Below are 26,634 nucleotides of genomic sequence, written 5' to 3' on the forward strand. Positions count from 1 at the left end.
TTTTTACCTATAACTGCACCGATCTATGTAAAACGTTGTATGTGCACTCCCTAGAGGCCAAGGAAAAACCTTTGCCCTGCATTTTTCACCTTTTATAGCGCCACCAGGAGGCCAAATTATGTAAAACACATTTTTTGATATTACTCCTTCAGATTTTATCCACATTTCACACAAATCGGTACACATGATCTCTATGGTCATGTAATCAAGACGGATCTGTTTGATTTGTCATATTCCAACGTGATTGGCTAAGATTGAGTTTGCAGGAGTGGCCTGTTTTGAACAAAATGCCCGCAAATCACGAACGCAGCGTCCGATTGCGGTGAAACTTTGCACACACACTCGCAGTTGAGGAACAAATGCCACACTTTTAACATTGCCCTATTATAGCGCCACCAGTAGGCCGATTTTTGCAAAACAATACATTTTTATATTACTCCTTTTTGTGCAGATTGCTCAAAAATCCCAGGAGGAGTTTGATTTTAACTGCTTTTCATATAATTCAAAATGGTGGGAGATCTAAAGGTCAGAGGTCAAAAGTCAGACCATGAAAGTTGTTAGACATGAGGAGACGCATGTGCGAATCGAAGTTTCATGGCCACCAGAGTGCAACAAAGTCCCAAAAGTGCTATGTCTGTTCCCCCTCTGTGTCCTCGGCTTTTTGTATATCTACAGTTTTTAACAATCTGAAGTAAATATGCTATTAACAAGTGTGACCTCTCCTCTCACCTCTCGTCGCTCGTAGTTCTCCGCAGAGCACTCCCTGTTCTACTCAGATCTAAGACTATACAGATGACACCTGGCTGCTATCTGACCATGTGGAGCAGGCACAGGTGGTCCTGACCAGAGTGGAGACAGAGTGTGCCAATGTTGGTCTTGTGGTGAATGCCAATAAAACTGAAGTCATATATAACAGGGAAGAAGTAATTAACTTTAAATACCTGGGCTCATGGGTCAACACTACAGAGTAAGGCCTTCAAATTAGGAAATCACTTACATGGCTTAGAATGGCATGAACACTATTAAGCGTACGTCCAACCTCCCCCAACATATCATTCAGCCTTGTAACGAAGAGGTCCTCCGTTACTTATATTTGGCACTATTTTGCACACAACTTATTTTGCACATATATATTGTACCAGTATTTATTGAATTATTTATATTTGCACAGCATTATGCACTTTGCTCTTTTGCACAGTATATTTGCACACAAAGATGTTTGATCATGATGGGCAAGTGCAATAGTCAGTGCAATAACATAAGAGGAATGTGCAATATGTTCAGTGCAAAATAATATTTGGCAATATATATGTGATGTTTGATTGTGATTTTAATACTGCTTATGTCTGTCTGTTCCAGGGTGTTCGGGCAAAAGAGTCCCCAGGGTGCCCGAGCACCATATATGGGTTTGGACTGGACCACGGTAGAAGAGAGAGAGGGGGGTTTTGTGTTGTGTATTGGAAGCTGCTAATAATGTGATATGGTTTGTTTTGCAATAGGGTGCATAAGTTATATGTATTTACCAGGGGTATTGATTCAGATGTTTAATGGAATGTGTGGTTTAGATTTGTTGCATGTTTGAGGTAACCTGCAGCATGGTTGAACCCACCCTTGATTGACTCGCACTTGATTGGCTCAGCTGAGTATAAAAGGCTGCCAGAAACAAACACTCAGTTTATATTAGTTAAGTATTAGGACATGGTGGAGCTGCCGACCACCATGCCACCTTTTGCTGCTGATGCCTTTATCCTGCCTGTGAACTTTGGATGAATAAAAAGCACCTTTGGTTGCAATATACCTCCTGACTCTGTGCTGTTTCCAGTCGCTTATTGGGCCAGTCCTTTACAAGCCTATACGTCTTAATGCTGGACCCTCTATAGCCTATATATAAGTCCCTGGATTGGTGCTACACCAGAATGCCGTGCAGCACTAAACATCAACCAGGATGAACATGTTACCAACAAGCATCTGCATGGAGGGCTACTGAGGGTGAGTGAGAAGATAGCAGCCAGGAGAATGAGGCTGGCCAGTTACTGCCACCGACTCTGGGAGCTCCCAGCCATTAAACCTGTGCTATGAGACCTTACACATGAGCATTGATCACACTGCCGTTCTAAGGAAAGAAGCAGGGGAGGAAAGTATTGGCGAGCTAGCCAGATGTATGGAGGATGGAGATGACTGGAGATGCCACTGGAGGGCTCATCCGAGGATGACCTAGGGAGAGGGATCCAAAGTTTGACCCTGGCCACCACTTATACAACTGATGAAGCCAAGAAGACATCTCAGGGTAGGAACCTGTTTTTTTTTTCTTTGCTGCTGCTGATTGTGTTGATTATGTATGTTGTGCAGAGGTGGGGACTTGGACTCGAGTCCAAGTCGAGTCTCGAGTCCAAGTCCTCCACCTCTGCACAACATACATAATCAACTGATTTTGGTGACTTTAGACTTGAGGAGAGGCAAGCGGGTGCAAGCGGGTGCGGTCCCGTGAAATTCTCGCGCTCGTGCTCATTTCGTGCAAGCAAAACCCAGAAAAACTCAATTCCAACTTCAACTTATACGTTTATTGTCACATTGCAAGCTTACAGGTATAAAAGAGTGGGTACATTTATTTTACAAAATAGATAATCATAAGAGTAAAAAAGGAAAAATATCAAATACCAAAACAATATAAAATATACAGGTGTGTACCCAATAAATAAATAAATAAAATACAAAATAAAGGTAGAGTACACCTCAGTCTCTTGTGCAAGTAGCAGCAGTCTTAAAGTGCCAACCCGGAATTCGTAATGAACTGAGTGTGTAGTATGTTTTTTTTAAAAGTGACTGCACTGTCTCTTTTAGTCGGGCCGTCGCTTGAGGCGTGGGTGGAGTTCATGGTTCAACACGTCATGCAATGAGGTGGGATGGGGTAAACCTGTATGCATAATGGAGAGAAAACATGGATGAGTTTCTAGAATAAAACACTTGGCAGACAGATACATTTTATGTTTTTGATACCCATAGTTAAACATTTCATGCTGTAATATATTCAGTCCCTCAGGGCTTTACCATTTCATCTTTCTGAAACGAATTGCAAAGTCTCATCTCTTCTTTCTCTGATTATATATCTCAGTGGTATATGATAATAACTAACCCAAACTAAGGCTGACTGGGTAATGGATGAACAGGGTGGTTTGCGTGGTGAAGAGACACTACTAACCTCGCTGTAGGCGGGAGGTGGTGAGGAGGTGCGTTGCATCGCCTCCCCATCCGTCACCACGCAGCTGTAATCAGGGGGAGCTGAGGGAAGAGAATCAAAAGGGGAGATTTAGTGTTTTGGTCCGGACTCAGAACACAGCACGTCCAAGCATCGAGCCCTGTGGGACGCCACCCAAACTTCTATTCATATTTTGTTTGCAATAAATGTTGAAAGTTAGGACCGGATCCTTACACAAAAGCTGCTCCGGGATGGCATGGTCGAGCCACTTCTGGTTGCCACTGTACTGATGAATGACACTGGAAGAGGTGCAGCTGCCAAACGAGTGGAGAGGGTTGGTTCCCATCACCAGCGGAAGCTCCACACACAGCTTGGACGTCCCAGGAACATCCACACAAACCTGAGGAAAGCACCAAGGGAGAGGACCGTTTTTAGTATGACATGTAACAAAGTCTTGGCTGTGTATGAGCACATGTATTATATTATTTGTTTGTGAAGAATATGTTCGTTTTATATATCTATAGGTTCCATTTGCTGAGTATCACAGTCAGCAGAGCACTGCCAAGATGTAGGGTTCCATTCCCACTTGGATCACAAACTGATTACATGCTCTCTGATTTCTGTACAGTGCTCAAGCTTCCATCAAGTGGCCTGTTTTGTGTGTTTCCTCTCAGTGTAAACCACTGAGAACGGAGAGAAAAAAGCTTACCCTGAGCATGTACTCCACTTTGATGGTGCGACACTGCAGAATGGAGGGTACAACAGAGGGGATCTTGATGGCGCGGCCGTGCCACGTCTCCCTGTGGTGCGCTCCGACCATGTCACCCTGCAGCGTCGCCACCACGACTCGCTTCTTTTTCAAGGTTCCCTCGCTGATAAAGGTCTGCACCTGGGTGATGTAGGCCTTGGGCACCACTGGCCGAGAGCTGGAGTTGTTAAACTCAGCGAAAACAGGAATCACCTCGCCTGCAAGCACAGTGGGGGGTACAGATTGAGGATGGTTCAGACCCATATTTAACCCTCAGCTTGCCTATCGACACCCCCAGAAACGTTAATCTATCTTGTGCCCCTTCCCATTTTTCTGATGTCAGTCTGAACGAAGAAAACACACTTTGACAGCCGTAACAGAGATGGGATGTTGATTAGAAAAGAGCTCTCTTACCTGGTGTGTAACCCGTGCGGTTTATCTTTGCCCTTATGGACACCTGTCCAATGTCTTGGAACCACACGCGTGCCATCTTGTCTTTGGTGCAACCATGTGGCGCCTGAAATGGGCAAAACAAAAACATGTTTACATGAATGACTAACTCCATAGAAACCGATTAAGCATAAAGCTGATTTGATGTATTTTGTATACATCAACAACCACTATTCTGCATTATAGTCCTATGTGCAGAGGAAAAGCCAGAGAAGGGCTACAAACCTTACTACAATTTTAAAATACAAGTTCAATTTCAAAGCATGTCGAACGCTACAGTTGAACTGCATGTATCTTCCTACCAGTAGGGTGGGTGTGTTGATGGCCAGTTACTGCCACCGACTCTGGGAGCTCCCAGCCATTAAACCTGTGCTATGAGACCTTACACATGAGCATTGATCACACTGCCGTTCTAAGGAAAGAAGCAGGGGAGGAAAGTATTGGCGAGCTAGCCAGATGTATGGAGGATGGAGATGACTGGAGATGCCACTGGAGGGCTCATCCGAGGATGACCTAGGGAGAGGGATCCAAAGTTTGACCCTGGCCACCACTTATACAACTGATGAAGCCAAGAAGACATCTCAGGGTAGGAACCTGTTTTTTTTTTCTTTGCTGCTGCTGTTGCTGCTGCTGATTGTGTTGATTATGTATGTTGTGCAGAGGTGGGGACTTGGACTCGAGTCCAAGTCGAGTCTCGAGTCCAAGTCCTCCACCTCTGCACAACATACATAATCAACTGATTTTGGTGACTTTAGACTTGAGGAGAGGCAAGCGGGTGCAAGCGGGTGCGGTCCCGTGAAATTCTCGCGCTCGTGCTCATTTCGTGCAAGCAAAACCCAGAAAAACTCAATTCCAACTTCAACTTATACGTTTATTGTCACATTGCAAGCTTACAGGTATAAAAGAGTGGGTACATTTATTTTACAAAATAGATAATCATAAGAGTAAAAAAGGAAAAATATCAAATACCAAAACAATATAAAATATACAGGTGTGTACCCAATAAATAAATAAATAAAATACAAAATAAAGGTAGAGTACACCTCAGTCTCTTGTGCAAGTAGCAGCAGTCTTAAAGTGCCAACCCGGAATTCGTAATGAACTGAGTGTGTAGTATGTTTTTTTTAAAAGTGACTGCACTGTCTCTTTTAGTCGGGCCGTCGCTTGAGGCGTGGGTGGAGTTCATGGTTCAACACGTCATGCAATGAGGTGGGATGGGGTAAACCTGTATGCATAATGGAGAGAAAACATGGATGAGTTTCTAGAATAAAACACTTGGCAGACAGATACATTTTATGTTTTTGATACCCATAGTTAAACATTTCATGCTGTAATATATTCAGTCCCTCAGGGCTTTACCATTTCATCTTTCTGAAACGAATTGCAAAGTCTCATCTCTTCTTTCTCTGATTATATATCTCAGTGGTATATGATAATAACTAACCCAAACTAAGGCTGACTGGGTAATGGATGAACAGGGTGGTTTGCGTGGTGAAGAGACACTACTAACCTCGCTGTAGGCAGGAGGTGGTGAGGAGGTGCGTTGCATCGCCTCCCCATCCGTCACCACGCAGCTGTAATCAGGGGGAGCTGAGGGAAGAGAATCAAAAGGGGAGATTTAGTGTTTTGGTCCGGACTCAGAACACAGCACGTCCAAGCATCGAGCCCTGTGGGACGCCACCCAAACTTCTATTCATATTTTGTTTGCAATAAATGTTGAAAGTTAGGACCGGATCCTTACACAAAAGCTGCTCCGGGATGGCATGGTCGAGCCACTTCTGGTTGCCACTGTACTGATGAATGACACTGGAAGAGGTGCAGCTGCCAAACGAGTGGAGAGGGTTGGTTCCCATCACCAGCGGAAGCTCCACACACAGCTTGGACGTCCCAGGAACATCCACACAAACCTGAGGAAAGCACCAAGGGAGAGGACCGTTTTTAGTATGACATGTAACAAAGTCTTGGCTGTGTATGAGCACATGTATTATATTATTTGTTTGTGAAGAATATGTTCGTTTTATATATCTATAGGTTCCATTTGCTGAGTATCACAGTCAGCAGAGCACTGCCAAGATGTAGGGTTCCATTCCCACTTGGATCACAAACTGATTACATGCTCTCTGATTTCTGTACAGTGCTCAAGCTTCCATCAAGTGGCCTGTTTTGTGTGTTTCCTCTCAGTGTAAACCACTGAGAACGGAGAGAAAAAAGCTTACCCTGAGCATGTACTCCACTTTGATGGTGCGACACTGCAGAATGGAGGGTACAACAGAGGGGATCTTGATGGCGCGGCCGTGCCACGTCTCCCTGTGGTGCGCTCCGACCATGTCACCCTGCAGCGTCGCCACCACGACTCGCTTCTTTTTCAAGGTTCCCTCGCTGATAAAGGTCTGCACCTGGGTGATGTAGGCCTTGGGCACCACTGGCCGAGAGCTGGAGTTGTTAAACTCAGCGAAAACAGGAATCACCTCGCCTGCAAGCACAGTGGGGGGTACAGATTGAGGATGGTTCAGACCCATATTTAACCCTCAGCTTGCCTATCGACACCCCCAGAAACGTTAATCTATCTTGTGCCCCTTCCCATTTTTCTGATGTCAGTCTGAACGAAGAAAACACACTTTGACAGCCGTAACAGAGATGGGATGTTGATTAGAAAAGAGCTCTCTTACCTGGTGTGTAACCCGTGCGGTTTATCTTTGCCCTTATGGACACCTGTCCAATGTCTTGGAACCACACGCGTGCCATCTTGTCTTTGGTGCAACCATGTGGCGCCTGAAATGGGCAAAACAAAAACATGTTTACATGAATGACTAACTCCATAGAAACCGATTAAGCATAAAGCTGATTTGATGTATTTTGTATACATCAACAACCACTATTCTGCATTATAGTCCTATGTGCAGAGGAAAAGCCAGAGAAGGGCTACAAACCTTACTACAATTTTAAAATACAAGTTCAATTTCAAAGCATGTCGAACGCTACAGTTGAACTGCATGTATCTTCCTACCAGTAGGGTGGGTGTGTTGATGGCCAGTTACTGCCACCGACTCTGGGAGCTCCCAGCCATTAAACCTGTGCTATGAGACCTTACACATGAGCATTGATCACACTGCCGTTCTAAGGAAAGAAGCAGGGGAGGAAAGTATTGGCGAGCTAGCCAGATGTATGGAGGATGGAGATGACTGGAGATGCCACTGGAGGGCTCATCCGAGGATGACCTAGGGAGAGGGATCCAAAGTTTGACCCTGGCCACCACTTATACAACTGATGAAGCCAAGAAGACATCTCAGGGTAGGAACCTGTTTTTTTTTTCTTTGCTGCTGCTGTTGCTGCTGCTGATTGTGTTGATTATGTATGTTGTGCAGAGGTGGGGACTTGGACTCGAGTCCAAGTCGAGTCTCGAGTCCAAGTCCTCCACCTCTGCACAACATACATAATCAACTGATTTTGGTGACTTTAGACTTGAGGAGAGGCAAGCGGGTGCAAGCGGGTGCGGTCCCGTGAAATTCTCGCGCTCGTGCTCATTTCGTGCAAGCAAAACCCAGAAAAACTCAATTCCAACTTCAACTTATACGTTTATTGTCACATTGCAAGCTTACAGGTATAAAAGAGTGGGTACATTTATTTTACAAAATAGATAATCATAAGAGTAAAAAAGGAAAAATATCAAATACCAAAACAATATAAAATATACAGGTGTGTACCCAATAAATAAATAAATAAAATACAAAATAAAGGTAGAGTACACCTCAGTCTCTTGTGCAAGTAGCAGCAGTCTTAAAGTGCCAACCCGGAATTCGTAATGAACTGAGTGTGTAGTATGTTTTTTTTAAAAGTGACTGCACTGTCTCTTTTAGTCGGGCCGTCGCTTGAGGCGTGGGTGGAGTTCATGGTTCAACACGTCATGCAATGAGGTGGGATGGGGTAAACCTGTATGCATAATGGAGAGAAAACATGGATGAGTTTCTAGAATAAAACACTTGGCAGACAGATACATTTTATGTTTTTGATACCCATAGTTAAACATTTCATGCTGTAATATATTCAGTCCCTCAGGGCTTTACCATTTCATCTTTCTGAAACGAATTGCAAAGTCTCATCTCTTCTTTCTCTGATTATATATCTCAGTGGTATATGATAATAACTAACCCAAACTAAGGCTGACTGGGTAATGGATGAACAGGGTGGTTTGCGTGGTGAAGAGACACTACTAACCTCGCTGTAGGCAGGAGGTGGTGAGGAGGTGCGTTGCATCGCCTCCCCATCCGTCACCACGCAGCTGTAATCAGGGGGAGCTGAGGGAAGAGAATCAAAAGGGGAGATTTAGTGTTTTGGTCCGGACTCAGAACACAGCACGTCCAAGCATCGAGCCCTGTGGGACGCCACCCAAACTTCTATTCATATTTTGTTTGCAATAAATGTTGAAAGTTAGGACCGGATCCTTACACAAAAGCTGCTCCGGGATGGCATGGTCGAGCCACTTCTGGTTGCCACTGTACTGATGAATGACACTGGAAGAGGTGCAGCTGCCAAACGAGTGGAGAGGGTTGGTTCCCATCACCAGCGGAAGCTCCACACACAGCTTGGACGTCCCAGGAACATCCACACAAACCTGAGGAAAGCACCAAGGGAGAGGACCGTTTTTAGTATGACATGTAACAAAGTCTTGGCTGTGTATGAGCACATGTATTATATTATTTGTTTGTGAAGAATATGTTCGTTTTATATATCTATAGGTTCCATTTGCTGAGTATCACAGTCAGCAGAGCACTGCCAAGATGTAGGGTTCCATTCCCACTTGGATCACAAACTGATTACATGCTCTCTGATTTCTGTACAGTGCTCAAGCTTCCATCAAGTGGCCTGTTTTGTGTGTTTCCTCTCAGTGTAAACCACTGAGAACGGAGAGAAAAAAGCTTACCCTGAGCATGTACTCCACTTTGATGGTGCGACACTGCAGAATGGAGGGTACAACAGAGGGGATCTTGATGTCACCCTGCAGCGTCGCCACCACGACTCGCTTCTTTTTCAAGGTTCCCTCGCTGATAAAGGTCTGCACCTGGGTGATGTAGGCCTTGGGCACCACTGGCCGAGAGCTGGAGTTGTTAAACTCAGCGAAAACAGGAATCACCTCGCCTGCACGCACAGTGGGGGGTACAGATTGAGGATGGTTCAGACCCATATTTAACCCTCAGCTTGCCTATCGACACCCCCAGAAACGTTAATCTATCTTGTGCCCCTTCCCATTTTTCTGATGTCAGTCTGAACGAAGAAAACACACTTTGACAGCCGTAACAGAGATGGGATGTTGATTAGAAAAGAGCTCTCTTACCTGGTGTGTAACCCGTGCGGTTTATCTTTGCCCTTATGGACACCTGTCCAATGTCTTGGAACCACACGCGTGCCATCTTGTCTTTGGTGCAACCATGTGGCGCCTGAAATGGGCAAAACAAAAACATGTTTACATGAATGACTAACTCCATAGAAACCGATTAAGCATAAAGCTGATTTGATGTATTTTGTATACATCAACAACCACTATTCTGCATTATAGTCCTATGTGCAGAGGAAAAGCCAGAGAAGGGCTACAAACCTTACTACAATTTTAAAATACAAGTTCAATTTCAAAGCATGTCGAACGCTACAGTTGAACTGCATGTATCTTCCTACCAGTAGGGTGGGTGTGTTGATGTCCATGGGCTCGATGACTGTAAACTCTTTCTTGATCTTCTTGACGGTGGCCCAGGGCCGGTGGAGCGTCACTTTCACCCAGTAACGGATGCTGCCGTGTTTCCCCTCGAAGGACGTCGCCAGACGTTCTGGGAGCTGGAAGCTGAAGGGGAACTCATGTATGCCTGCAGAGAGTGTCGTCAGCTCTCCATTATCTGAGTGGGAAATAAACAAATAATACATGTTATTATACTCTCCTAATAATAATGATTATTATTATAGTTATAACAGCAGATATAGAAGTATTTTCCAGGTATAGACAAAACATTGCAGCATGGTTTATCACCAACAGCAGTGTTCTTTTAGTGCTACATTTGTACCCTAACCCTACAGTACAGTGAAATAAGATAATGGCCTTAGTCTTTTTTTCTTTCTCCCTCTAACACTGAAAATATTTGTTAAATAGCTCTATATTGTGATATAAAACATTAGAAATAGTGTTTGCTTAGCAACAGGGGTCTCCCCATCTGCTCTTCAGTAAACAGAAAATACATTTTCAGGCCAGGTTATACCAATCAGGAGAGAGAGAGCTCATACAGGATACAGGATAAGCAACAATTTTCTACCACAAAGTGTTTCAGCCTATATGTATTTCTGTCATTTGTCATTAACATTTTTAAATGGGTTTGTTTTGAGACATGCAGCCAACATGCGTTATGAACACTAATTGCTGCAATGTAAATGTCAAAATGTCATTTCCCAAGGCTGTTAAATACACAAAATATGTTTTATGTTTATTTTAATCGCCTGATTCATGCTTGAACTAGGAAACAAGATACTGAATTCCCATTTTTAAGATCTTTTCGTCCAAATTTCTCTTTTCTCCAAATAAGCACCACTGGTCGTATTTAATGATAATATCGTTGATAGTGACCTGCTTGCAGAAGCTCCTCTCTCAGGTTCAGATACTCCACGTCCTCCCTGTAGTAACAGGCGTCAGCAGCGACGAAGAAGCGCGTTTTCTCGACGCCCTCTGCCTGCAGTTTGACAGCCTGCACTCTGCTCTGTCCACTCAGCTCCAGGACCACCTTGCCGGACACCACACCTCCACTGGACACCACACCTCCACTGGACACCACGCCTCCACTGGACACCACGCCTCCACTGCCGAACTCCGGGGGAGAGCCGAAGACGATGGAGAACTTTTTCACCTTGTCGAAAATCATCTTGAGATCTCTAATCTGCAGTGGTGGAAAAGGTACTCAAATGTTTTACTGAAGTAAAAGTATCAATACTGCAATGTATAAATAGTACTCTATGTTACAAGTTAAAAAGCATTGGTATCAAAATGTACTTAAAAGTCCCATTTCACAAATTTTCAAATCTATAAAATGCATAAAAATCCTTTGAACATAGCAGATCTACAAGCTTGTGAGCTTGTAGATCGGCTATTTTCAAATTGCCAAAGTATATAGGTCTGAAGTGGTTTTGTAATAATAATCCAAATCTACAAACTAGGCCTAACTAACTAAACATTTCAAATAATTGTAGTGGTGTAAAAAGTATAATATATACCTTTGAGATGTAGTGGAGTAGAAGTAAAAGTTTAGAAAATTGGAAATACTCCAGTAAAATAAAATAATACCCCAAAAATTCACTTAAGTACAGCACTTGAGTAAATGTACTTATAGTTACTTTCCACCACTGCTAATCTGTGCCTTGTAATCCCACAAATGTGACAAAATATCCCTCTTCTTTCCCAGGGATAAATTCTGTTAGCTTCTGTTGTTGTGAGTTGAGCAAAGGATGTGTGGATAAGATCTGGATACTGGGATGAGCGTCTTTATAGCGTTAACACCTGGAAGGGGGCGGGGCCTCCAGGAAGGGGCGGAGCCTCCTGTCAGTGACAGGCTGTCATTGTTGATGGTTCTTTCGGTGAAACCACTGAGCAGCATCATGGATGCCTCAGAGAAACTTCTCACATAACATAAACAATTTAAATGAGTCCAGGTTGGTTTCCTGTTCCACTCGTTTGTGAATAGCCTATCGCTCATTGTGAAATCATACAAATGGAATTCAAACACAAATAGTAAGTTAACACCCTCAGATCTTTATTGTGATAGGGAATAAAGACTGAAACACATTTAAGTTATTTTAGAGCAGTTTCTCAACCAGTGGTCCACGGACCACGAGTGGTCATGACATAATTACAGGTGATCCACGGGAAAGGTTTTGAAATATGGTGAAAATAGATGGCATTGGTACCTTCCTTACATGTATCAAAAATGTGTCCATAATATTTATGAAAATTAGAAATGTATGCTCAGTGGAACAGCACATTATAACTACCTTAATTTAGTTAGTTATAAAGTGTATTTGTTATAAGTTGTTATGCATAATTATAAACATTTATAACTAGTGTTATAAGTACATTATAATGCATTATGATGCGTTATAAATGTGATTATAATGCATTATAGACCCGACCTTTAAGTACATTGAAGTTATAATTATGACATGGCATTATGACATCACTAATAAATTATATTATTACAGTTATAATACTTCATAAACCTTGTTATACGTTGTTATACATCATTATAAACATTTATAACAAGTGTTATAATGACTTATCATTATGATGCATTATAAATGTGGTTATAATACATTATAGGTCTTGCCATTTTTTTTTGTAAAATAGAAATGACCGTTATGCCTTCTTATATACTAAATACAGCCTACTGTTGTGTTTGAAATAATGGTCCAGAAGAAGAACCATTGCTTTAGAACATTCTGTCATCAGTTGCATGTAGACAGATTTATTGTACACAAACCTAATGCACTGAGACAGACAGACAGACAGACAGACAGACAGACAGACACTTGGACCTGCCTTCCATTGTTAGTGTGAAGTGGGCCTGGATCTCTAGGGAAGTGGGCTCTGTGCAAATGTATTTAGGTTATATGGTCTTGAACATTACGTTTAATTATTCAATTAATCATCATTAAGTATAGGCTTAATTGTATAGGACTATATGCCTATGTCTTAATAAAGTAGGGTATTAAATGTAATTATTTAATATTAGGCACATGTGGTCCACTGCTTCTGCTGCCTTTCTAAACTGTAAACTGTAAACTGTTTCCCTGTTATTACATTCTAAAACACATGCTGCTACTACTACAGAATTTAAAGATATTAATAATACATGTGATTATGTGTATGAGGTTAAGTTTCAGGGAAGGGGGATTTGTCTAATGTCTATTAGCCTGTCTGACGCATTGTACCCCATTGCTCCTGATTGTCATGTATATGTATTTGAATAATAATGGAGTGAAACTAGTGGTGATGTCTGGTCATCATCATTTAGCCTGCTAAAAGGAAGATATGTGGTGTTGGCAGTGCTGTACACTTGACTTTTATTTATCATGCACAATTGTTGTCTCAATTCATTGATCTAATCACATAAGGTCATATTGACGTTATACATTCTTAATGGTGAGCTGAGCAACAGACTGTGAATTAACTTTAAACGTTAAAATTAAATATACAGAATGATATAACTGGTAGAATAAAGAAAGAAAGAAAGAAAGAAAGAAAGAAAATAAATGTGTAGGCCTAGGCTATGCCATGTAAAACATGCTTTGATTATCTTGCATTTGACAATAACTCCTGTTCATTCGTTTCTGAAGAATGACCATGTATGCCATTAAATCATCAGGGCATTAACCTAATATGATATAGCCTATAGCCTACAGGCTACACATTTATTTTGAAAGATGGCGTTCTTGGACACAAATTATTTATAGAGGAAGTGTCAACTTTATTGACGAAATTACATCACATGCAAAAACCCAGCTCCTTGCCACCATCTAGCGGTGAAAAAAGAAAATGACCTCTATTGAGTCAGAAGTTTAAATATATTTGCTAGACGTGAGACAATATTTTATCATTGAAATAGGGAAACGTTTAGAATTTAAAGATAACAATAATAAATGTGCATGTATGTATGAGGTTCAGTTTCAGGGAAGGGGGATTTGTCAACATTTCTATAGCCTGTCTGACTGTCAAGACGACACACGCATTAAGTACCCAAATTGCTCCTGATTGTCATCATGTCATGTACTTGAATAATAATGGGGTGAAACTAGTGGTGATGTTTGACTGTGTGCACTGCCAAGTCTCTTGGATTTCATCACCATCATTTAGCCTGCTAAAAGGAAGATATTTGGTGTTGACAGTGCTGTACACTTGACTTAAGGTGACTTTCTACCAAACAGACTACTTCAGACTGCAACAGACTTGGTAGTCGGTTGGCAAAATTTGGCATTTAGTTCAGCACAAACTGTCAGCCGACGGATGTTCCCAAACGTTTTTGTGTCAAGGACCCCCAAATTGATATGTATTTGACCTGGGACCCCATCTGAAAATGTTTTGTGCCAGGGACCCCCAGAAGAGAAGATTTGTGTTAAAACATAGATATTTTTCAAATATTTTCAAACATAGCTAGCAGATCGATCCGCGCTGTGAGCTTGTACATCTGCTATTTTTGAATAGCCAACATATTTTGGTTAAAGTGGTTGAAAGGATTGTGATACATGCTACATTAAATACTTTTGCTGGGGACCCCCTGGAACTCCCCCAAGGACCCCACTTTGAGAACCAATGCCCTAGAAGCAGCATTGGGGCGGACTCTAAATCCTCAGGTCCCCCCACAGCTCTTTGATACAAACTCCTTTACATTTGTAATTGTAACGGTGAATAAACAGCTTTTAATGTAACGTTACTCTACATGAAAGTGCAGTAGCCTACAGTTGTCAGTGTTGTCAGGGAGTTAAAACTACTAAACCACATGCTGTGACAGTTGAAAGTGTGCCTAGATGTCCCTAGTCCCCACCTATCCTGTTACCGCTCACCCATCTAGATTGTAGAGATTGTCAAGCACCTAACAAAGTAGGCTATGTATTTCTATTTCTATCTGTGTGCTTTGTTTTGCAACATGTCTGAGCTGAGCTGTGTTTGTGTTGTCTTTGTCGTAAAATGAAAAAAAAATCTATAAAGATATTATTGAAAAAATAATATTCAGAATCTACATGAATCGTTTTACCTAATTTAGAGTGCATCCTTTGTATGTGCCTTTAATTTATTTTCTAAATAAATGCTTTTCATGGATCTTTACATGTCTACAAGAGCTATAACAAAATCACAAAAGGTTATAATTACTGTTGATATTCCAGTTATATATTCATTATAATAATAGCAATTTGTAAAGCACTTATCAAACAAAGTGCTTTACATAAAAGTGAAGAAATAAAATAATAGGAACAGAATATATTTATATATATTAAAAAAGAAAAACATGTATAAACAGGGGCATCAAATAAACATTTCAAAAGGTAAAACCTGGACATGTTGACTTGATTCAGACCCTCTGTCACTGGAATTGATGATATAAAACAGTAGGTCTGACCATGTGAGACTAAGGAACACCTAAAAGGAGAAATTCAACCCACATTTTACGTTAGGGTCACGTGCTTCGTGCCACATGACATATATCTGAGGTGGCATGAACCTGTGTACCAGTAGAGTCTCCCTGTAAAAGCAGGGGTGATATGGATCTAGACTTCGTGCGGGGACGCGTAGTCCTGCAGTCTTAACACCCATATGGGAAGCAGGTTTGAGCCCTGCTTTGGCCAAACACATTCCCATGTACACATCGTCGATGGGGAGAAAGGTAATGGTCTTGGACATGTTGTATATGACCGAGGCCGTGTATCCTGACAGGAGGAACCCCCCACCACCACAGTACGGAGGGTACGATTCTGACTCCTGCACCTGAACAGGGATGTAGTATTTGCTCGCTGGCGTCCGGATGGGACCCACGCCTCTGATTAAGTGCCCAACGAAGAGGTGCTTTCTGTTCCATTTCTTTCTGTTGCCATCCATGGTGAGGAGGTACTCCACCATGTTGTCTGTGTTGGCGAAGATGTCGTCATCCCCGTTGAGGAGGAATTGGACATGTGGACAGTTCCTGTCCATCCACTCCAGGAAGAGGACCTGCTTCAGAGTGAGGTTGAAGAAGGAGTCGTTGAAGTCCCACTGCACGATGTCTCCGTGCTCGTGTTGTTCCAGTTCTAGCATCTGATTCAGCCTCTGCTGCTTGAGCCCACTGCCCGTTGTTCCCACGAGGAACAACCTACGGATCTGCTTGCCCCTCTCTAACCTCTCCTCTCCCCAGGTCTTACGCAGGACCTCTCGTCGCTCGTAGTTCCCCGGAGAGCTCTTAATGACAAGCAGGAGGAAGACGTCTTTGGATCGTTCCGGCCCCCCACATTTGTCAGGGACATCGAGCAGCAGTGGGAAGTGACGGCAGTGTCGGTAGTACAGGTGGTCTTGGATGTGAGCGGGAAGAGAGGAGAAGTTTGCCACATTGTCTGCCATGGATGTGTTCCTCTGGCAGGTTGGCCATGAAGGTTGAGAGGAGGTCCTTTGGTTGGCTGCCTTAATCCTCAGACCTGCTGTCACGTCTCCCATTACCACATCGTTGGTAGGATGCCATTGCTTAAGAAGGACGACCAAGCACAACGCCCCAGCGGCTCCAACCAGCATGAAGCCCATCCGCTCAACCGTGCGAGACAGTTTCCATCTCATCCTTGACACTCTACAATCAGATTAATCCATTTAGTTGATCAAATTCTATAAAGAATACAAAAAATAATTTAAAAAATCAATTAATCAGAATAATTCTAAAAGGAATCAATCAATGGTTAGGAAACAATTGATAGTTGCGGTCCTAGTTACACATACTGTGTAGACAGTGTAGGCTACCTATATCAAGCAAGTTTCAAAATGCACGTTGATTTGCACGTGCATAACATACTGAAATGAATAAAGGTCAAGACGATGGAAATTAGTCAGCAGTAATGTAAAGAATACAGTATGACTTCAGTGAGCTAAACATGCAAAAATGTAAGATCCTTTTAGTATACTTTTAAGGCTGAAATGAATATTGTACTTGATTCATGGAACAAATATCATCCAAAAATACTAGAATAACTTGTTTAGAAGTTTAAAAGCACCTGCATTTTGTAAATTTTAGAAGTTTATATAATCTATATCTTTAAGACAGCAAAATAATTAAACATACATTACCAAGGCTGACCTATGTGCAGAGACGGTTTGGTTTCACCCACCATAGTATTTCCTGCTTGGCATGGACTGTTTCACTGAAAGAAAGGACGAAAAGTGCAAAAGTGAAAGTGTCACCGATACACGTGTCATAAACAGGATGTGTCATTTGTCTACTCCTAATCCTATAACATCAACTGGCATCATATCATAATAGGTCCAGAGTGCAGGTGGATAAAACTATTCAGACAGAATATAATGATTTTTTTAGACCTTCAGGCATAAAGGAATCAGTGAATGCGACAGTACAGTATATTCAGTAATTGCTTCATGCATGAAGGTCTACAATGTAAGATTTCTATACAAAATTTTAAATAAAATCGGATATTTTGAACAGCTTTGAGTGTGCAGAGGCTTCCTTTTATTGTTCATTGTCTCCGCTAGGCCGAAAGGCTGCCAGAGCAGAACTTCTGGCCCAAATGTTTCACATGTGCCTGTTATAGCGCCACCAGGAGGTAGATTTTTGCAAAACATCACGCAGTATCTCTATAGTCATTAAACGAAACCGGTCTTTCAGATTTTTCATATTCCATCCTGATTGGCCAAGATTGGCTTCCAAAATTCGCAGGAGTACTCCGTTTTGAACAAAATGCCTCAAATCATGAACACATCGTGCAATTTCCGTGACATTTTGCGTGCACATTCCCACTAGGCCGAGGAAGAAATGCCACTTGACATTTTTTTAAATCAGCCTCATGGTGGCACCATGACAGGCCGATTCACATTTTTACCTATAACTGCACCGATCTATGTAAAACGTTGTACAGTATGTGCACTCCCTAGAGGCCAAGGAAAAACCTTTGCCCTGCATTTTCACCTTTTATAGCGCCACCAGGAGGCCGATATTTGATATTACTCCTTCAGATTTTATCCACATTTCACACAAATCGGTACACATGATCTCTATGGTCATGTAATCAAGACGGATCTGTTTGATTTGTCATATTCCAACGTGATTAGCTAAGATTGAGTTTGCAGGAGTGGCCTGTTTTGAACAAAATGCCCGCAAATCACGAACGCAGCGTCCGATTGCGGTGAAACTTTGCACACACACTCGCAGTTGAGGAACAAATGCCACACTTTTAACATTGCCCTATTATAGCGCCACCAGTAGGCCGATTTTTGCAAAACAATACATTTTTATATTACTCCTTTTTGTGCAGATTGCTCAAAAATCCCAGGAGTAGTTTGATTTTAACTGCTTTTCATATAATTCAAAATGGTGGGAGATCTAAAGGTCAGAGGTCAAAAGTCAGACCATGAAAGTTGTTAGACATGAGGAGACGCATGTGCGTATCGAAGTTTCATGGCTGCAGGTCAAACAGGGCGTTGTAAAGTTGGCACTTTCTATAGCGCCTTGGCCGTTTGGCATAGCCCTCTACCATAATGCCGATTTTTGTAAAAGGTTACCGCACGGTTAGGCCGTGACAGAAAGAACGGCGGAAGAATAATGATAGTGAAAGTGTAGAGATGCAAAGAGGGTCCACGGCCCTTTGGCCTTGGCCCCTCAATAATGACCAGAGATGGCCACCAGAGTGCAACAAAGTCCCAAAAGTGCTATGTCTGTTCCCCCTCTGTGTCCTTGGCTTTTTGTATATCTACAGTTTTTAACAATCTGAAGTAAATATGCTATTAACAAGTGTGACCTCTCCTCTCACCTCTTGTCGCTCGTAGTTCTCCGGAGAGAACTCCCTGTTCTACTCAGATCTAAGACTATACAGATGACACCTGGCTGCTATCTGACCATGTGGAGCAGGCACAGGTGGTCCTGACCAGAGTGGAGACAGAGTGTGCCAATGTTGGTCTTGTGGTGAATGCCAATTAAACTGAAGTCATATATAACAGGGAAGAAGTAATTAACTTTAAATACCTGGGCTCATGGGTCAACACAACAGAGTAAGGCCTTAAAATTAGGAAATCACTTGCATGGCTTAGAATGGCATGAACACTATTAAGCGTACGTCCAACCTCCCCCAACATATCATTCAGCCTTGTAACGAAGAGGTCCTCCGTTACTTATATTTGGCACTATTTTGCACACAACTTATTTTGCACATATATATTGTACCAGTATTTATTGAATTATTTATATTTGCACAGCATTATGAACTTTGCTCTTTTGCACAGTATATTTGCACACAAAGATGTTTGATCATGATGGGCAAGTGCAATAGTCAGTGCAATAACATAAGAGGAATGTGCAATATGTTCAGTGCAAAATAATATTTGGCAATATATATGTGATGTTTGATTGTGATTTTAATACTGCTTATGTCTGTCTGTTCCAGGGTGTTCGGGCAAAAGAGTCCCCAGGGTGCCCGAGCACCATATATGGGTTTGGACTGGACCACAGTAGAAGAGAGAGGGGGGGGGTTTGTGTTGTGTATTGGAAGCTGCTAATAATGTGATATGGTTTGTTTTGCAATAGGGTGCATAAGTTATATGTATTTACCAGGGGTATTGATTCAGATATTTAATGGAATGTGTGGTTTAGATTTGTTCCATGTTTGAGGTAACCTGCAGCATGGTTGAACCCACCCTTGATTGACTCGCACTTGATTGGCTCAGCTGAGTATAAAAGGCTGCCAGAAAAAAACACTCAGTTTATATTAGTTAAGTATTAGGACATGGTGGAGCTGCCGACCACCATGCCACCTTTTGCTGCTGATGCCTTTATCCTGTCTGTGAACTTTGGATGAATAAAAAGCACCTTTGGTTGCAATCTACCTCCTGACTCTGTGCTGTTTCCAGTCGCTTATTGGGCCAGTCCTTTACAAGCCTATACGTCTTAATGCTGGACCCTCTATAGCCTATATAGAAGTCCCTGGATTGGTGCTACACCAGAATGCAGTGCAGCACTAAACATCAACCAGGATGAACATGTTACCAACAAGCATCTGCATGGAGGGCTACTGAGGGTGAGTGAGAAGATAGCAGCCAGGAGAATGAGGCTGGCCAGTTACTGCCACCGACTCTGGGAGCTCCCAGCCATTAAACCTGTGCTATGAGACCTTACACATGAGCATTGATAACACTGCCGTTCTAAGGAAAGAAGCAGTGGAGGAAAGTATTGGCGAGCTAGCCAGATGTATGGAGGATGGAGATGACTGGAGATGCCACTGGAGGGCTCATCCGAGGATGACCTAGGGAGAGGGATCCAAAGTTTGACCCTGGCCACCACTTATACAACTGATGAAGCCAAGAAGACATCTCAGGGTAGGAACCAGTTTTTTTCTTCTTTGCTGCTGCTGTTGCTGCTGCTGATTGTGTTGATTATGTATGTTGTGCAGAGGTGGGGACTTGGACTCGAGACTCGACTTGGACTCGAGTCCTGATTTTGGTGACTTTAGACTTCCTTGATCAAATCAAAAATAGACTTAGCCTTGACTTGGACTTGAATGCCAAAGACTTGTGACTTGACTTGAACACCTAAGACTTGTGACTTGACTTGACTTGACTTGAGCCCTCTTGACTTGAGAATTCAAGTCTTTTGCCGGCCCGTTGACCCCAGTAATCATATCTTTCGGTTTTAAAGATTACGAGGTGGAATGCAACCATATAAGAATCGCAGTATGCAAGGCATGCAGTGCTAGAATCACCAATGGAATTGCAACTACTTTGAACGTCAGGCGATATTTGAAGAAGGTGCACATAAACAGGTAAGTCGATCCAGATATAAGTGACCTTAGCTAATGCTACAAGAAAACTACTCTTCTATGGCCATGCATGCAGTAATCTGCCAATGTTACAAACCTGCAATCAGCAATGTTTTAGGCAGGGAGGGACTAATAGAGGGGGGGTGAAATTAATAATAAATGAGTTTCATCTGTAATTCATGTACAGTGTAGGGCTACAAGGCATTTTATGACATCTGTTAAACCCATTAAGACATGAGGCCGATTCTGCAAATGTCAGACAAATGTCATACATACAAACAGTTTTCTGAAAACTACATCAGTGGTGCTCAAACGTTTTTCATGTCAAGGACCCCCAAAATTTTGTATTTGGCCACCGACCCCATTTCAAAACATTTTGTTCCAGGGACCCCCAGAAGCAAAGATTTGAGTTAAAAATTATCGCCAAAAAAAATTGCAGATCTACAAGCTCTTAGCTATAGCTATGAGCTTGTATATCTGCTATTTTTGAATAGCCAAAGTATAAAAGAATGGTTAAAGTGGTTAAAATGATTGTGATGCATTAAGTAAAATGACACAGATGCTGTCGTGGTTTTAATGGGTTAATATGCTATTTTACAGATGAGGCCCAGCACAAGCAACACATCACAACAGCCTCCAATCTCCCAGTTCATGGACACCGGTGTACATCAGTACAGCTCGACTCATCCACAGCAAAAAGATGTCACCAATGCAATACTGTCCCATTTAGTAATTGACTGCAACTTGCCCTTATCTATTGTGGAACACAACAGTAAAATTGTTTGGTTAAAGCTGCACTATGTAACTTTCCTCTTCTACCCCGGATTTGAACGCGGTTTCCTGTGCAAGTGCTGACATTTTTACCATTGTGATAATAGAGACTGCCTGCTTGCTCAGGGGATAAAATGAATTTGTGTCAGATCCTGTGTCTAGGTTGACATGACCTTTAAACGCAAATTCTGGAAAATGCTCCTGATTTATCTAAATCTTTACATACAGTATTAGCATTATGACTTATTAGGGACTCTAAACAAAAGGTGTACGACTTGTTTGGGACTCGAAACGAAAGGTTAGGACTTGTTTTGGACTCTAAACAAAAAGTTTAGGACTTGACTTGAGAGCAAAGACTTGAGACTCTTGGACTTGCAACATAGGGAATTTGTCCCACCTCTGATTCAACCTGTTGCTGTTTTGTTGTCATATTGTGTTCTATTGTTGCATACTAATGTGATTCAAGCTGTTGTTCTATTGTGGTCATATTGTGCTGTATGTTGTGTAGGCCTACTAATGTGATTCATGTTCTATGTTGTCATTAGGACCCAAAGGCTGTCGTGTTGTGACTGCTGTTGAACTAGTGAGTTGTGACAGGGTACAGTATACATACTAGGCTGTGTATGTTGTGTTGTGATGTTTTTGAAGTTGTGACAGGGTGCAGTATACGTATGCTAGGTACAGTAGTGAGCTGTGACAGGGTACAGTATACTTATACTAGGTAGTGAGTGAGTTGTGACAGGGTACAGTGTACTGTACATATACTAGGTTGTGAATTGTGACAGGGTGGATGCATTGTTTCATATGATTGGCTTGGCGGCAACATCTCTTGTTTATGTAGGCCTTTTCCTCATGAACGTTATTCCTCTTTCTTTCTTTCGTTCTTTCTTTCTTTCTTTCTTTCTATTCAAGCTCTTGCTCTATTGTTGTCAAATTAGGACCTAATGACTGGGTATACATAGTAGGTGATCAGTTGTGACAGGGTACAGTATACGTAACGTATATACTAGGCTGTGTTTGTTGTGTTGTTGAATTGGGTAGTGAGTTGTAACAGGGTACAGTATATGTATACAAGTAATGTCATGTGTGTGGCTTTTGGTCACTTCAATTAGCCTATGTGTGAGTTTACTATTTTCTTTAAAGGATCTACCCCATGAAAATGTTGAAAAATTATTTAATATTTAATATCATATTGTTTATGTCCCTCAAACGTTTTTCAAAAGGTTTGAGCCTAAATCAAGCCTCAGATATACTCATTCCAACTAACTTCTCTCCGACTTATAAAGCTATTTCACCTGCAATACCACATTGTCCTGATTTGGCATGTGGCACTATTGAGCCAGTTATGCATGTTATCTCCTGGTTCTGTGTGGAAAAAACAAAAAAGAGAAAAAAAGGAAAAAAAAACATCATTTTTAATGTTGGAACTGGAAAAACGGGAGGGATTGTATCGCTTGTGACGTCACGTGCGGGGGTAAAATCAGTTTGGCCTGTTTTGAGACCAATTTACATAAAACCTCAGATATGCTATGAAAGCCTGAGTGCTCAAACTGGGGTATTTTTTGGATAGAAGAGAGGTAGGGGAGACCAAAAACACACAAAAAAGAAGGAAAAGTTTAAATTCATGGTGTAGTCCCTTTAAAGTTGAAGTGAGTGCACTGCTGATCGGTGCATTTTTCTCCTGGGGGCTACACCAAAAATAAAAATCAAGCAAACATTTATGGAAAATATGATTAAAACATATAGTGTGCCAAAACTATTTAAAGGTACTATATAGACAACATTCAGCCATTAGATGACGCTCTACACCTCCCCTCTCCACACTACTCTGTGATCTCTGAGCTCTGTGCTGCAGACAACTAGAATATCACACGTCAAAACCATTTGGGCACATCAGGAGAGACTGGAGCACTCAACCGGTCTGCACGTATTTATTATTTTGCAGGGGTGACTGACGTTTCAACTTGCGTCTTCCTCAGAGTCAAACAGGAACTGCCGATCTACAATCTCACCACACATCTCACCACAACCCGCTGTGAGCTTGTAAATGGGCTGTTTTCACTACTTTTGCACACAAGGTGATACCTAATTCTTTACTGGTAGGGCCTACTTCTCTGAACTGGGCTCCCTGGTAAAAGAGATCTAGTTTCTCAATGGGAAAATAAAATAAAACAACCTTGACACAGGAGGTTGTTTCTTGAGGTCCAGAGATGGAAGAAATACTCCTTTTTCTTTTCTTTCCTTTTTTTTTTACTTCAGTAAAATCAATACCACAAAGTGGAAATACTCTGTTACAAGTTATAGGCCTGCATTTAAAAAAAAAATGCTTGAGTGAAAGTAGGGCTACATTGGTATTGGCATCAAAATATACAATACAAAAGTAAAATGACTCATGTTTCAAAATGTGTCAAATGTTAAAATAGCAGACCTACAAGCTCACAAAGCATAGAAAATCACAATATGACATGTTGTGCTTGTAGATATGCTATTTTTGAAAAGTCAAAGTATAAAATCATTATGGAAGGTTTGTCTGTTTATTTATTTTTCTTGTTATTGTATTGTGATATGGGTCTCCCCTGGTTCTAAAATAAAGGATTTAATTGAATATATACATGCTTTTATGTTAAATTAATTTCATAAAAGCCACACACAAAGTTGGCCCGATACAAAATGTACTTGCGGACCCCTGACCTAAACTGTGAAATCAGAGGACCCACATTTTATGTTGGGGTCTCGTACCTTGTGCCACATGACGTATATCTGAAGCGGCATGAACCTGTGTACCACCAGAATCTCCCTGTAAAAGCAGGGGTGATATGGATCTATATTTTTTGATGGGACCTTCAGCCCTAAAGTCATAACACCCATATGGTGAGCAGGCTTGAGCCCTGCTTTGGCCAAACACATTCCCATGTACACATCATCGATGGGGTGAAGAGTCATGTTTTTGGACAAGTTATATATGACAGAGGCCGTGTATCCTGACAGGAGGAACCCCCCACCACCACAGTATGGAGGGTACGAGTTTGACTCCTGTACCTGAATAGGAACAAAGTATTTACTCGATGGCGGATTACGGATGGGGATCATGCCCCTATTCAGGTTTCCTACGAAGAGGTGCTTGCTGTTGTCTTCCTTGCCATCCATGGTGCCCAGGAGGTATACCACCATGTTGTCTGTGTTGGCGAAGATGTCATCATCCCCGTTGAGGAGGAATTGGACATGTGGACAGTTCCTGCTCATCCACTCCATGAAGAGGACCTGCTTCAGAGTGAGGTTGAAGAAGGAGTCGTTGAAGTCCCACTGCACAATGTCTCTGTGTTCGTGTTGTTCCAGTTCTAGCATCTGATTCAGCCTCTTATGCTCGTACCCACTGCCCGTTGTTCCCACGAGGAACACCCTACGGATCTGCTTGCCCCTCTCTAACCTCTCCTCTCCCCAGGTCTTACGCAGGACCTCTCGTCGCTCGTAGTTCCCCGGAGAGCTCTTAATGACAAGCAGGAGGAAGACGTCTTTGGATCGTTCCGGCCCCCCACATTTGTCAGGGACATCCAGCAGCAGTGGGAAGTGACGGCAGTGTCGGTAGTACAGGTGGTCTTGGATGTGAGCGGGAAGAGAGGAGAAGTTTGCCACATTGTCGGCCATGGATGTGTTCCTCTGGCAGGTTGGCCATGAAGGTTGAGAGGAGGTCCTTTGGTTGGCTGCCTTAATCCTCAGACCTGCTGTCACGTCTCCCATAACCACATCATTGGTAGGATGGCATTGCTTAAGAAGGACGACCAAGCACAACGCCCCAGCGGCTCCAACCAGCATGAAGCCCATCCGCTCCACCGTGCGAGACAGTTTCCTTTTCATCCTTGACACTCTACAATGAGACAGAAAAAACTATGAAAAGAGTTTCTCTCAATGCAAGTGGGTGGGGTTTTGACAAACTTTAGACTTGATTTTCTTACCTTAATAAATATTGTCATAAATACTATATGCTTCCAGTCGCTAGTTTAAAGTCTTCTTTCAATCATCATGATATGCGTTTTGGTAAATTATGGTCCCATTTATTTTAGAATTGACTATAAAGTAGGGTATATGCTCTAGGAGGGGCGGGATGATTTGATTGACAAGCTACACCACAAATAGCATTCATTCCCTGCCCCCGCTCTTGATTGACAAGCTACCCAACCAATACTGGTCTGGTTGCATTGCGCAGGATATGATGCGATATGACGCGATATAGAAAGATGCCGGATTTGAAATTCCTGAACAATCGGCTTCATTTACGGTCTGTAGAAACCAATGGCGTTGCTTTGTCCATTCTTTTTTACAGTCTATGGGCCAGTTTTAAGTGTCTTAGTTTAGCTTAATTTAAAGAACGCATCAAGACATTTTTGGGGAAATTACGACAAAAAAATCGTATAAATTATGGATTATGGGAACATACTTTACAGACACGCTGCTGCACCCTATGCACTTGGATTCCGTTTACCACTCAGCTCTAAGGTTTATTACTGGTGATAACTATACAGTACAATGTACACTGTATACGAACAGGTCAGTTATGCATCTCTTAGAGACATGATCATTGGTGTCTCTATATCTTTAAAACCCAGGTCATAATATTACCATGAAAAAACACGTCTATGTTGCATCAATTTTTAACTCACTCCAGTGGATGGCTGGTTCTTCAGGTACCTCGTGCCAGGTCTGGTCTTTGTACGACTGCTGTGGTATATGGTCAAAGTCTATCCAATGAAAACAGGTATTATCTCCTGAGTATTATAATGATGAACAAAGCTCAGGTTGCAGAAGTGGGTTTATAACAATGTCTTTATTGTCATAGAGGCAAAACCATTCCTTACTCGAATGAGAATAGTGCAAATTACATTACAACAAACACACCTGTTATACTGAACAGTAGGTATACCTTCATTTCTTTAACAATGAACTTAGACACGCTTTTACT

The 26,634-nt window shown here is 42.0% G+C and overlaps 3 protein-coding genes across 3 annotated transcripts; all 3 read right to left on the reverse strand.

Moving 5' to 3' along the window:
* Window positions 1-1,980: 1,980 nt before the first annotated feature.
* LOC308086951 (arrestin domain-containing protein 2-like) lies at window positions 1,981-11,290 on the reverse strand (the record flags this gene model as incomplete). Its single annotated transcript, XM_080430593.1, has 11 exons — window positions 1,981-2,073; window positions 3,200-3,279; window positions 3,431-3,596; window positions 3,906-4,162; window positions 4,359-4,461; window positions 5,905-5,984; window positions 6,136-6,301; window positions 6,611-6,867; window positions 7,064-7,166; window positions 10,065-10,279; window positions 10,999-11,290. 11 exons carry the CDS (start codon window positions 11,288-11,290, stop codon window positions 1,981-1,983), a joined length of 1,812 nt encoding a protein of 603 aa, XP_080286719.1.
* A 4,215-nt stretch (window positions 11,291-15,505) lies between these two features.
* On the reverse strand, window positions 15,506-16,610 carry LOC308087689 (N-acetyllactosaminide beta-1,3-N-acetylglucosaminyltransferase 3-like). Its single transcript, XM_080431756.1, has one exon. It carries the CDS (start codon window positions 16,594-16,596, stop codon window positions 15,553-15,555), a length of 1,044 nt encoding a protein of 347 aa, XP_080287882.1. The 5' UTR covers window positions 16,597-16,610; the 3' UTR covers window positions 15,506-15,552.
* Window positions 16,611-24,368: 7,758 nt separating this feature from the next.
* Window positions 24,369-25,532, reverse strand: LOC308086952 (N-acetyllactosaminide beta-1,3-N-acetylglucosaminyltransferase 3-like; the record flags this gene model as incomplete). Its single annotated transcript, XM_080430594.1, has 1 exon — window positions 24,369-25,532. The coding sequence occupies one exon, from the start codon at window positions 25,530-25,532 to the stop codon at window positions 24,369-24,371; it is 1,164 nt and encodes a 387-aa protein (XP_080286720.1).
* Between the last annotated feature and the right edge of the window lie 1,102 nt (window positions 25,533-26,634).

This window comes from Gymnoscopelus braueri, assembly GCF_963280865.1.
Source record: "Gymnoscopelus braueri genome assembly, chromosome: 6".
Taxonomy (NCBI): Eukaryota; Metazoa; Chordata; class Actinopteri; order Myctophiformes; family Myctophidae; genus Gymnoscopelus; species Gymnoscopelus braueri.

Bases quoted from the DNA above. Each gene is read 5' to 3' on its own strand.
- LOC308087689 (XM_080431756.1), bottom strand. From the start codon at position 16,596: ATGGGAGACGTGACAGCAGGTCTGAGGATTAAGGCAGCCAACCAAAGG.